We start from the raw sequence: 13,923 nt of genomic DNA on the forward strand, positions 1-13,923 counted from the left end.
AAGAGAGAGATATAAAAGCTGAGGCATTATGACATCACTATACCTATAAAGTATAAAACTATGTATTATATGCCTGGTTAAAATAATCAGAGCTATAAAAATGAATGGGCTTGAATTGGACTATTTCAGATATGAAATATGAATCTCCAAAATGCATGTTTTATATTCAAGGGACAAAGGACTAAAGAATAAAATGAAGTCCTTGGCTTCCTACCAGCAAAGAAAGGGTATGAACACATTCCTAAGATCCTCTAGTATATCTGCTGAAAAACATGTGAGGGTTTCTTCAGCTCTTAAGTCTTTCTTCAGATAAACATATGAGGTGCTTAAGCAATCATAAATTCATTTATAAAAGGAAATGACTATTTTCTCCCAAATTTACACTCTTCCTGTTTAAGTCTTTAGATGACTTAAGCTGACAGGGAGAAAAGAGAAAGAAAAAACAGCAATATAAATACAGAATAACGTTTTATACAGAATGTATCCATTGTGCAAAATAACTGACATCTTTAGAAAAATCAAAATAACTTTAAGTATGTTGGAACATATACATTTTTTACCTATTAAGATACTGGGTTTTATTGATCTTGGTGAATGATTTCAAAACAAGCATATCATCATGTGTTTTATCTTTTTTTTTTTTTTGAGGCAGAGTCTCACTCTGTTGCCCAGGCTAGAGTGCCATGACGTCAGCCTAGCTCACAGGAATCTCAAACTCCTGGGCTCAAGCAATCCTTCTGTCTCAGCCTCCCTAGTAGTTATGACTGCAGGCATGTGCCACCATGCCCGGCTAATTTTTTCTATATATTTTTAGTTGTCCAAACTAATTTCTTTCTATTTTTAGTAGAGATGGGGTCTCACTCTTGCTCAGGCTGCTCTTGAAGTCCTGAGCTCAAATGATCCTCCCATCTCGGCCTCCCAGAGTGCTAGGATTACAGGGATGAGCCACCACGCCCAGCCCATGTGTTTTAAAAGTAAGTACATTATCACAAAACAGAGACACAGGGCTGGGCGCGGTGGCTCACGCCTGTAATCCTAGCACTTTGGGAGGCCGAGACGGGCGGATTGCTCAAGGTCAGGAGTTCGAAACCAGCCTGAGCAAGACCCCGTCTCTACCAAAAATAGAAAGAAATTAATTGACCAACTAAAAATATATATACAAAAAATTAGCCGGGCATGGTGGCGCATGCCTGTAGTCCCAGCTACTCAGGAGGCTGAGGCAGTAGGATCGCTGAGCCCCGGAGATTGAGGTTGCTGTGAGCCAGGCTGAAGCCACGGCACTCACTCTAGCCTGGGCAACAAAGTGAGACTCTGTCTCAAAAAAAAAAAAAAAAAAAAAAAAAAACAGAGACACAATGAGAAGGGGCTCTAAAAGTTTCTGTAATTAGAATTATGAATTATAAATGAGTCTTAAAACCTACCGTGTCCTTGGACTCCAGCACGGTTTCCCACACCCTTGACCACAATCCCTGGGGCCCTAAAGTTAGGGCTCCAGGCGCTAAAGTCAACACCAGTGCTTTGGAGATTTGATAGTACTATTATCAGTATCACTGTCTGAGTACAATTCCCATCTTTAGATCACAACCACTGACTCATTTGTGGTTTGGGGGCAGGTAAAACTCAATAGGGACTTACTACAGTAGGTACAGTAGATACAGCAGAGTTTGTGAATTATTGATACATCCAATAAGAACTCTGAAGATCGAACTCATCTATGACATCTGGGAATTTTCTCATATATTGGGGGGAGATGAAAATGAAGGATTTAACTGAGGGTATTGCTTTGAACAAATTCCAAAATTATTATCTTGTGTGTGTGTGTGATCTTATTGTGAATTCTCAAGCGCAACCACTAATCCTGTTTCTAATATGTTACCAATTTGCTTTATTCTCCTTATGGCACTGTATTAAGTTCACTATGATTACATGTTCCCTGACTTTTTGTTAAGTATATACACTGCCAGCCTTCAATAAAATAATGATATTCCAAGTGATCAATTTTCCCTAGCTCATTTTTAAATTTTCCCTTAATTTATGGTGTTTATTACTTCCCAGGTGAGACTCCAGTAGAAATGGGTAAGAAAAGGATGTGCAGGGGTATATGTGTAGGTATATTTCTATGAAAAATGCTAACACAAATCACATGACACCTACCCAGTCAGAGATCTGAACAGTTATCACCAAGGTTTGGCTTTTATAGAATTTTTAAATATCTGTTGCATTCCTTCCAAAGAAGTTAGCAATTCTATGGTTTCCTGAGAATATGCTACATGTATGCATAGTTGCTTCAAACAAGTAAAAACAATTTTCACATACTCATATGATGAGATCATCAGGAAAATGCTTTATATTTCTCCTAGCAAAGACAACATGCTTCATGTACTCAAGGGCTGTACCTCGTAAAGCACATGCTTTTCACTGACCAGAGTCCCCATATCATAAGACAAAAGGCCACCCTAGCTTGGAGAGTCTGTTAGGGTAGATGAAACTAAGTGTCCCATGCATTACCCTACATGCTAGTCACCCTGCCTGGCTCGGAAGGGAGGAAAACACTTCTGAGGTGTTCCCCAAACTGAGACCACTCTAAACCATCCGGGAGCACCCAGGCACCCCCCAAAGAATAGGAATGAATGTCTTTCTCCACTAACTCCCTATGTCCCTACTTCCCTTGATTTACTTCCTCCTCTGGGCATTGCAAAGCCCTTCTGAAACTGCACTCACCATGATGTGGTCTCTAATTTTTTATAGAACAGTACCCTGTTGTATTGGTGTCCCCAGAGGCTAACCCAAAGAAAGGCTCAAAACATGTTTGTTAAATGAAACCAAACTGATTGTCAGAACTGAATGCAGTAAAGAGATAAGTGAAGACGTGGCTGATCACTTTCCAAGACATACCATCCAGGTGTACACACACAAAAATAAATTTAGAGAGGCAGTTTAGTACATGAAGGTGAATGCATATATCCTTTCTCCCACTATGGTATTTAACATTACAAAGGCAGTACACAAACAACCCTAACAGAAATAAAAACATCAAATGTGTTTATCTACAGTAGCAAAGTATCAGTATATATGTAAAGAAACAAATTTGGAAGGGAAAAAACCCTACTGTATTTGCTATTCTGCTCAAAAAATAAACTCCCTTTCAACCAGCGCATTAACGGAGGCACTTGGGTATTTTACCCAATGCTGCAACCACACCTGAGGCCGGACCCCTCCCTGCCATTACCCAACTCCCTTTTTGCCTTTTTGCCTCTGAGTTGGTATGCTGAGACCAAGCAAGCTGATTTTAAAATTAGCTTATGTCAAATAATTAGAGAGAAAAACTGTCAGTGAAAAACCAAAAAAGAAACACTCTCTATATAATACATCACAAGTATGAATGCTATTCCATTATATTAGATACCTCTATAACAATAACAACAGAATCTGAGATGATGTAACTTATGCACAGAAAATCACACTCGATGATTTTATAAAGCTAAGTAAACTCTTGGGCTTACAGACACTGACAGAATATCCTTACTTGGTTTCAATACCAGAGAGCCAATAAGAGAAGCCCTACTAAATTTAGACTCTGAGCTGATTTCATCACTAACCTGTCCTGACAGAGGTCTCTGCGGACGGAAGGGAGGCAGCACAGGGGACGCTACACCAGGCTGGGATCAACCTATTTAACAGGCACAGATCTGCAGCCAAAAATGGTCACAAAGAACACTCTTCTGGGCTCAGTCAGGGACAACTGTCATCAGGGCAAAGCCCAGAGCACCTGTACCACAGATGGCCACACCCATACGAATCCCAGAGTGTACTGTATATCCCAGCCCCTTCCACAGAGCCATCACGTACTCAGAATTGTAAATGTGACTACAGTATCATCAGCCAAATTCAGAAGCTTTCCTGGAAGAACAAAATACCAGAAACTTGATCCAAGACAAAGCTTGAACCAATGCGGAGAAGCGCAAATTGAAACTGAATCAAATCCTGATCATTTTCTATTTTTTTTTTAAGCCGGTCAAGAAAATACCCAAATTTTCCATCTGAAAATGGCTTAATTCAAATAACGTGTTATTAAGACGCTAAAATGCTCAGGAAAATAACTGAGCTCTTAAGCAGTAGGGTGGCAGTGCAGGGTAAAGTCACAGTCCAGGCAGTGACCCCCTCCATGTGGACTGTATCTCAGCATCTGCCATAAGTCAGGTGTTTGCCATCCTGGGGAGTCAGTGGGGAGGAGGGAGGGAAGGTACACAGAGAGACCTGGGCAAGTTGCAGTAGCCTTGTGACAGTTAGGAGAGTCACAGGCAGGCACTCAGTCGGCCAAGCACTGACAAGGACCCAGCACTGGACCCACTGGCTTTGCTGCTTAGCCTCAGCCTAGGAAAGAGGATCTGGACACAGAAAAAGGGATTGTCCCAAAGAAATTTCAAAGGAGACTTGCTATGTCAGGGTAGGGGGGAGGAAGAGGAAAAGGAAAAGATGCACTTTCTTCCAACCCATCACACTCCCTTCCCATTCTTCTTCCTCCCCATATAATCTATTTTCTCTTTCATCATCTCCACTAAGGAGTTTAAAGTTGCTAAAGCTGTTTTTTAAAGATTTTTAGCACCATGCTGCCCATTCATTCTTGTCACTACCTTATGATACATCTAGTGAACTGGATTGGGCTGGTACTAAAGCAAAAACAATACATCCCCTACCCTCCTAAAAGTCCTATAACTTTTTATAAAGCAATTGAACAACAAAAAAAATACAAACTATTTCTAAGCTAAACTAATCTGATGTTACAAGTGGTTCAATGCACCCCTCGCCCCCATTCCACCACATGAAATTCATCACTATTACTCATTTCAAAACAGATTTAGGTGAACAATATCATATTTTCATGCTCTTATAAGCAGTATTCATAGCATTGATGACATGCTCTCCATTTACATAGCCCACTTTTTAACTTGAAATTTAAAGGTTGCTTTTCACAAGAAATAAATGCAAACCAAATACGCATATAATTACATGACCCAGATTTAATGTTCAAAGAAAATTTTCATAAGGTTACATCCCTGGGATAAAATAACAGGAGACAAAAGTGAGTCATTTTTTATTATTTGCAACTTACTACAATGTTATATCCAAGTGTTCTACCTTTTCATACCATCTTTCCTTTAAAGAGCTTTTAAGAATGCTTACATGGGAAAGGCAGAAAATTCTGAAGCAAATGCAACACCAGTGTGAGGTAGTATTTCAGCCCTTTGTGAGCTAAAGAAAAGGTGATGTCAGTTTTAATACTGAGCTGGAGGGAGATCTCCTAGCTGGAAATTAAAAAAAAAAAGAAATAAAAAATAATGTGATAGGAAAATAAATGCAAAATGGGAACCACCAGGATTGGAGCATAAATTTGTAAGCAAGAGAGTAAGAAATAATGTTGTTAAATAAGAAAAAATAGTTTAAATATGTGAAGGTATTTTGTTTATGTTTCTCCAGAGCACACCACTAAAATAAAATCCCACGCGGTAAATTAAAAGGAATTAAACGAAGAAAAAAATATTACCCAAGAAATTTGACTACTCATAAGCATGAATAGCATAAATCACTTGGGTCAACAATATTTGGTTTTGTTCTTATCCTAATAATAGTGTCCTGGCTGTCTTAAATGTCTTCTAGAACAATGAAGGGTATAAATAAATAAATTCATAAATAAATAAATAGAAAGATAGCTTCCTCCTGTTAAATGTCATTGCTGAGGACAAAAGGCACAGACTAAATTACAAATAAGGAAAGTTGCAGATTAGTTCTGGATAATTTAACTTCACTTTTAGTGGTTTGGGGTTTCTCAAAAAGGTACTGCAAGCTCTGGCCTGCTGCACAAAAGTACTTGGAGTGCTTCTTAAATGCATATTTTCAGGCTTTGCACCCAGAGGTCCTGATTTAGAAGGTCAAAGATCCCAAGTACCTGCTTTCTCAGCAGCTCCCCAGGGGATATAATCTGCATATGGGCCATGGTTTGTACCTTGAGAAAACTACTCCCTAATATAAAAGACCCATCTCTCTACTATGGAGATTAACTTTTTTTTTTTTTTTTTCAGCAAGAAACATGTTTCAGAGCAGAAACATGTTTAAATCTGCTTTCTTCTTCTGAACCATCAACCTCATAACCTTTGGTAGCCAGCAAGTTACCCTAATGGAAATTTCACCTGTTTAACAGTGATCAAAATTGCCTCTGCAGGTTTTTATCAAGCCACACTTGGTAGCAATGCAGCTACAAATGGCTGTAAATGTATACCAATGCTTTAAGATAACTGCATAAGCATCCTTCACAAATGCTGCTTAAAATTTTGTTGAATTTGCCTTTGGAGAAATTTTAAAGTTCTGCAAAGATTATGGATATTGCTCATAAATATCTACTACTGTATCTAAAAATAGTCTAATTTGCTCTTGTTCCATTTGCCCCTACCAAAAACTGTCCAAGTATATTGCACGGGAAGCTCCTCATGGGTTCCCTGAACATTTAAGACTCATGACTGGGAATTTTCTCTACCACCCTTCCCTTTTCCTTATCCCCTTCCTTTCTGTGTTACTTTTTCTTGATAAGCAACCCATTCCCCTTATCCACACGTACATGCACCCACTTTGTGGGTAAGATACACATTTTTGTCTTTGCTGCTTAGCAGTCGCAAAGTGCTGTTTATCCACCCCCAGTATGAGCGTTTCTCAGGGAACACTGAGTCAGGCCCTGAGGAGAAACAGACAATTTCACAAACAACCACAACACAAAGTTGTATGTGCTATTAACAAAGGGACTGTTAATAACAGAGAAACTCTGTTTTTGGTTTTTTGCAGCAAATTAAAAATAGAATATTAGAGAGCTCCAGAATGCACAGCAAGAACAACACAATAATATTTGAGTGAGTGGAGATCTGAAGTAGAGTAAGATATAGTGGGAATTCTTTTTCAGAAAGTAACTTTTAGAATCCTTTTAGTAACCAGCAATATATATACCTGGTACATCATCATTGTAGCCTAAGTCAGTTTTTTTCTAGCTCGTATTGAAGAGCAAAGAACTGATTAGTTAGCACCCACTACTGCCCTCACAAATCACAGGACTTCATGTTTGAGGTATAGGCACAGAGAGGTAGGTGAGGCAATGCCTAGGTTCTAGCCAACCTCATTGTCTTCCTTATGGGAAAAATGATCATGGGGGAAGAGATGTCAATAGCATTAAAAGTTAGTCTTCTAGGGTGTTCTGATAAAATCCAGACCTGGCAAAGGGGGAATACCTAAACTGGTACCCACCAGTGCTAAAATCAGACATGATCTGAGAGTGACTACAGGTGGCTTCCCACATTCTGAATGCACTGCATGAAATCTTTTTTTACACACATGACCTACTGGGAAAGACAGCAGAATGTCCAATGCCACTGCATCAGCTAAAACTGATAACTCCTTCATATCTCTTCTGGCTCATGGGAATTTCACACAAATACATTTCAGTAATATTTTCTATTTTCTAATACCATTTTCATGTTAGAGCCAGAGGCAAAAGGAAAATCTCCTATCTATTAGTTTATAAGAAGAAAACAATCCCTGTTTCCAAAGGAGAACTATTTATTTATTTGATAAATACTTGAATCAAAGAATGAATGACTTTACCAGCAGATGATCTTACAACATGCCCTTACTTTATCATTGAAGTCAAATCTTTTTACTTTTTAAACAAGTGTAACTCAATATGCATTTCTTGCAGACCTACTTTCTCCCAGGTATGGGCAACCATAGGCATCAACAAAGGATAAAATGTAGTCCTGTTCTCAAGGACTCTGGGTTCCTTTAGGGACAGTGAGACTTAGCCATTATAAGACAGTGTGGCAGGTGTCATCCTGGAGGGATGGGCACAGTGTTTCAGGAACACCCCAGAGCCCAGGAGGCTGGGGAATGCTTCACAGCAGGGATGGCAGGTGAGCCGGATTTTAAAAGTGTGAATAGGATTTTCCCACCAACAGAAACAAGGGGGAAAACCTTCTTAGCAAAGGAAGCATGAGAAAAGCTAGGGGATGCAAAGGGGAAGGAGTGTTTAGGGAACAAAGAGTATTTTGTGGGGCTGAGGCATAAGGGAGAGAGCTGTGAAGGATGGAAGTGAGAAGACGGGTGGCAGGCAGAACAGAAAGGACCTCATCAGTCCCGTGAAGTTTCTCCTGCAGGAAGGACCATGGGGAACCTCAGGTTTTTAAAGAGAGTGTTGCAAGATCCAATCTGTGTTTTCAGGAGGTAAGTGTGGTGGCAGAGGATGACAGAAAAGAGGCTAGGAGACAGTAAGAAGGCATTTCAAAGCTCCAGCAAGGGACCAAGAGACGGTTCAGAACATGCATCAGGATGGCTCTATGATCTTGGAGGCTTATAAATGTCCCCCAGACATGTTCTTTAGTTATATCTGAGTTTTTCCCCTTTAATTATATATCAATAGGGTTTATATTTTTTCCTATTCAAAATATATCATCTGTATTTCCTGAAATCCCATTCCACATGACAGACAGTAAACATTTAGGCAACCACTTAAAAGATAATCTCTTACCTGAACAAAGCTGCTCCACTTTTGTGTAGTTTAAAGATACTATGTCATTAACCCATGCAATGATGTCATGTCTGCTCATAGTCTCTTGGGTTATCGAGGTAGAATACACGTTGACTGCCATTCCCCAACTAGGAAAAAAAAAAACATAAACAAGTTTATTTATCTACAAGGAAAAAATTAACTCAGAAACTTAAAAGACATTTAAGATCAGGATCCCTGGCAGAGATTTGGAGGATGTAATAGTCCTGCTTTGGCTAAGCTCTTTGGCTTCTTTTTCTCTTTCTCTATTCTACATATTTGCCTTAATATTATTGAAATATTAATATTAAAATTATTATTAAATTTCATACATTTTTCATGTAGTACCATTTTATATCTCCCCAACCAGATGCAAAGGTTCCTCAGGTTCTGAGATTCCTAATTTATGACACAATTTAGAGTCTCGCTTTTGATGATAAGTCTCTGTGATATTAAACAGTTATGAGGTCTATAACAGGGTACACCAAAGTAGTCTTTTATTTTTATGCATCATTTCATAGTACTTTCATTATGAGTACTTGCAAATGTCAGTGTTTTAGAGTTTGGCCATTCTTGTAGGTGTGCAGCAATAAAGGATTCTTTTTAACATTTAAACCTGGATGAAACTTTGCCATTTTACCTATTTTGTAGACTATGTATATATTATAGATATATATTAAACTTTATTTTGGCAATTTTCAAATACATGCAAAAGGAGAGAGAATGGAATAACAAACCAGTTGGGTTTACTCCCTGGCTTCAAAAATTATCAATAATTTGACAAATACTATTTCACTTATACTCCCATCAACTCCCCCTTTGCCAACTTTACACCTGATTCCTAAATCAGATTATTTTGTCATAAGTGACAAGCATCAAATCATTTTACCTATGTTTCTTTGTGTGTCTCTGAAAAATCAGGACATTAAAAACAAAACACCAAAGCACAAAACTATCATCATACCTAAAAATGAAAATAATTACTTAATATCAAATATGCATTTAAATGGCTTATAATTCTATTTTCAGTTTGTTTGAATCTGGATTCCAATAAGGTTCATATATTGTGATTCTTTGATATGTTCTTTAAATTTCTTATAGGTTTCTCCTCCATTTCTAGTCTTTCCTTGTAATTTTTTTTTAATTATTGAAGAAACTGGGGTATCTGGTAGTTTCCATAATCTGGATTTTTCTTTTTGCATCTATTGGTGTGGTTTAACATGTTCTTCCTTCCTTTGTATTTCTATAAACTGGTAATTTCATCTGGAAGAGGCTTGATCTGATTCAGGTTCTAATGTGGCAGAGGGCTGTGGCAAGACTACTTCATGCCGTGCTTGAACTTCCATCAGGAGGCACATAATGTCTGCCTGACTCCTTTTGTGATATTGCCAGCCATTGATGATATCTGCCTAGATCCAATGATTCATCAGAAACTTCAAAGTGACATTCTATTATTCATTCTTGATTTACTAGCTGGGATAATTCTACAAAAAGAAATTTCCCTCTGAGGTACCCTCAGGTCCAGATGTTCCAGGCTCAAATTGTACATCTTCCTGCCTCAAATGTAAAACCAGTCACTTCTCCAAGGCCTCCTGATTCCTTTAATGCCAAATGGTATTCAGAGATATAGAAGTAATAATTTCAAGCATGACTAGATATGATAACAAAATCTATAGTTTATAGGTTTTACACAAAAATTCATGTATTTATAAAGCAGTTGTGCTTAGAGTTCTGACTTAGTCTTATTAAAGTAATAAAAATCTGCTTTCTATTTCAAAGTGCTGGGTGAAAAGTTTATTTATAAATAAATATAAAAATAAATAAATATCATCCATCCATCCCCAGAAGCTCCTTATCTCTAAATTATCTTCTCCTGAAGATCTGACAGCTCTCGTGACATTGGAATCTCAGATAATGTGACCATAATTACTGCTTTCTACACCATTATTAAAGGCTTTTTATTTTTGATTAATAACTTCCATCATTTTCTTTAGTCTATCATTTACAAAACAAAAATATTGGCTTTTAAAATCCAGTCTTTTTTAAAATCACTTTTGTAAATTACATAAAAATCTTAATAAGAATAAATAATTCAAAATTTAAAATACTTTAGACTGTCTGATGTAATTTTCATATACTGGCACCACTTTTGGCAATTGATGTACTTTTTCAGTGGTTTCTTCTTCAGGCAGTAACGGAATACTTTTGCATTACCAGGCAATATACTGATGGAGAATGAGGTGCTGAGGCCCAGTGTTATGCTAGATGGCACCAAACCAGGCTGAGATGGAATTTTTTTTTTTTTTTTTTTTTTTGAGACAGAGTCTCACTTTGTTGTCCAGGCTAGAGTGAGTGCCGTGGCGTCAGCCTAGCTCACAGCAACCTCAAACTCCTGGGCTCAAGCAATCCTTCTGCCTCAGCCTCCCGAGTAGCTGGGACTACAGGCATGCGCCACCATGCCCGGCTAATTTTTTATATATATATCAGTTGGCCAATTAATTTCTTTCTATTTATAGTAGAGACGGGGTCTCGCTCTTGCTCAGGCTGGTTTCGAACTCCTGACCTTGAGCAATCCGCCCGCCTCGGCCTCCCAAGAGCTAGGATTACAGGCGTGAGCCACCGCGCCCGGCCTGAGATGGAATTTTTGCTCTAGGTGATTTAAAAGCAAAACTAAACACAAAGCAGGGAAGACACAAACAGATCTGTGTTTTAGAAAAACCATTCATATACAAGTGAGTAAAAACGTTCTGGGATTACATAAGAGAAAGAAATATACAAGAAAAGAGACATGATAGCTTTTTAAAAATCCATAAGAACAAGGAAGTGAGTCATATGCGGCAGTTTGTCAATGAAATACACCTTCCTCCAGGTCTTTACTGCTATCATTCACCTAAGGACAACAATTGTCTTTTCATAATCTAAACATATCCTTAGCACACACAGGCAAGTAAGTAAAGGCATTACCTGACTTCAAGGAGCTTATTAAGATGACCAGGTAAAGTAGGAAAATAGCACTGAATCTGCGCTTTAGAAAAACTCTTCTAGAAATTTTAGTAGGCTAACCACTCAAATCTCTCCCACATCCCCTCTCTAACCAACACAGCCGTAGTCCCCAGAAACCCCGTGGTGGCAGCAACCATGTGCTAAGGGACTTGCAGGAAAATAGGTTAGAGGACAGACCAAGAGTAAGGGTGAACCAATAACGGTTAGAATTGTTTTTTTCTTTTCCTAAAATAAAACAATAACAACACATTAAATAAATAGACTTCAATACTTACTTTAATTTAATAGCAATGAAATCAATGTATTTACTTTCTATTTACCATCCATGCTGATTAAAATATTCTTATAATCTAACTTCTTTTATAAATTTCAGCAAGGTACTTGTAAATTCATATGACTCTGTAGCTGTCTTTCCCTCCCTTTGTCAGCCCCCACCCAAACATCCAGCCCTTCTGGTTTCAGGCCTGAGAGCTCGGGGTCTGGCCTCCTCCTCCACAGAATGGGAACTGCCCTTCTAACACTCAAGTAAGTCAGGCGGCAGCCAAGGTGGAAAAAGAATTCTGTTCCTTCACCGCCTTCCACCCTTTTCTCTTTCAAACTCCTTCAGCTCCCACTTTTTCTACAGGTGCACTTTAAATACAGCCAAACTTAAATGATCAGGGTCTGCTGAGAGAGTATTAAATAGTCCTAGTCCTTCTGGGGACATATCCTAAATCCTAAGATTTCATTATAATTTCCTGAGTCTCAGTTTACATGACAGTACAAAGGTAAAAAAAAAAAAAGTACCCGTCCCTGCCTAGTCTGCAGAAGCGCTGTATAGACAACACAAGGAATTTTTATATCACTTTATAGAGTTACAGTGAGTCCACTGAGTCTTGAAAGAATCCCGTGAGGAAAGCAGGGTAAGAGTTATTAATAATTCTTCCCTTACAAATGTGGACACAAACCCCCAGCCTAGATTTCTGGTCCTTGAGAATACTGCCAGATATGTGAACATCCCACTGAAGGTAGGAATTACAACAATTCAAAGTACAATTTTTTAATTCACTGAGTAACTTCCAAAGACTCAATCAACAAAAACAAATGGCTATGAAAGGTAAGGTCATACTGAATGCTACGGAATAAGGAGCAATGCACCGTGCAAGGTTTATTCTCACACTTAGATCAGCACGTCTTCTACGTGGAAACGACAGTTTATTCTTAGATGATCTGCCATGTGGCCTCTGGGACATAAGCATTTCTCTCCGTGTCATCCTTGCAAAGAACAAAGTCAAAGCACTATCCCCTGCCTTGTGGCTTTTGATCAGCATCTTAACCAGATCACCAAGTGTTTAATACCTGGTACGTGCGACAGCACAGACAGGGAAGGGAGCTTTCCTAGCATTACAGTCCCTGGGGCACCATATTTTAATATTGTATTTAAAATTTTACTTTAAAATGAATTTGCATTCATTGCTCCTACTTGAAAATAAACTAAGAATCACAATGTATTTATACACTGAGTACATGAATGTTGAAAGGTCTTTCTGGGAAGGTGGCAGTATGTAGTTGTTTCTATTTTTTTCTGCAAGCAGGAAAATGAAAAACACCCAGAAAAGCAAAAGTCCCTCAGATCTCCAGCAGGCAAAGTCACAATTTGGGCTTGTCTGTGGATAGTGACCATACATATGACTTCAGAAAAAGGACAGCCTCAGGCTGAGGACCAACATATTGATTTTGCTCAGTTTCATCCTTTATTCATCTTTGGTGGTGGCACTGGGCAGAGAGGTATAGCAAGTTTATGCTTCCCAGCAGTTATTGAGCCATACAAATTGGACACTGCATTTCTGCTTACTAAAACAAATGGAATTTTTTGTGAGACTTGAGTTACCCTACTAAGCAAAGCCCTGGATAAAGGCCTGGCAAGCCCCAAACTGTGTAAACCAAAATATGAACCTACCACCTATACCAGTCCTGGGCCCAAAACCCCATTGCAAAATATTCTACAGTTCTTTCCAAGAAAAAATTTGGCAATTATTACAGACAGGGTGGCTCTTCAAAATTAGACAAATACGTAAGACATCATAGCTACTAGCATTATGTGTTAATTGAAATTATTCCTTATGTCAGTGATTTTGTCTCTCTTCCTGGCCCCATCCCACCCCACCCCTTACAAACAGACTACCACAGTCATGCTTCAGGGCAGGGAGCTACCTTTCCTCATTTTCTCTCTTTACACTTTCACTGATCACTCCTTTTGGAGGACAAAACAGTGGGTATTTGTTTGCTCAGTGAAACTTATTTTGCCTTCGATTTTTTTTTTTTTTAAACTAAAGTCTGAGTTCATGAAGCTTCCTGAG

At 38.5% G+C, this 13,923-nt stretch overlaps 1 protein-coding gene across 3 annotated transcripts in view; it reads right to left on the reverse strand.

Annotated features, from left to right (window-relative positions):
- Positions 1-13,923, reverse strand: part of MAPRE2 (microtubule associated protein RP/EB family member 2) — a 138,679-nt gene that overhangs the window by 58,833 nt on the left and 65,923 nt on the right. For 2 of the 3 annotated variants that reach the window (XM_020282377.2, XM_020282380.2), the window contains one exon: positions 8,564-8,691. The exons of the other annotated variant lie outside the window; for it this stretch is intronic. In XM_020282377.2, the coding sequence (XP_020137966.1) occupies positions 8,564-8,684 (121 nt within the window). In that variant the 5' untranslated portion in view covers positions 8,685-8,691. The remainder of the gene's footprint in view (positions 1-8,563; positions 8,692-13,923) is intronic. 3 annotated transcript variants of the gene reach the window in all.

The sequence above is a fragment of the Microcebus murinus genome, chromosome 17 (genome assembly GCF_040939455.1).
Source record: "Microcebus murinus isolate Inina chromosome 17, M.murinus_Inina_mat1.0, whole genome shotgun sequence".
Taxonomy (NCBI): domain Eukaryota; kingdom Metazoa; phylum Chordata; class Mammalia; order Primates; family Cheirogaleidae; genus Microcebus; species Microcebus murinus.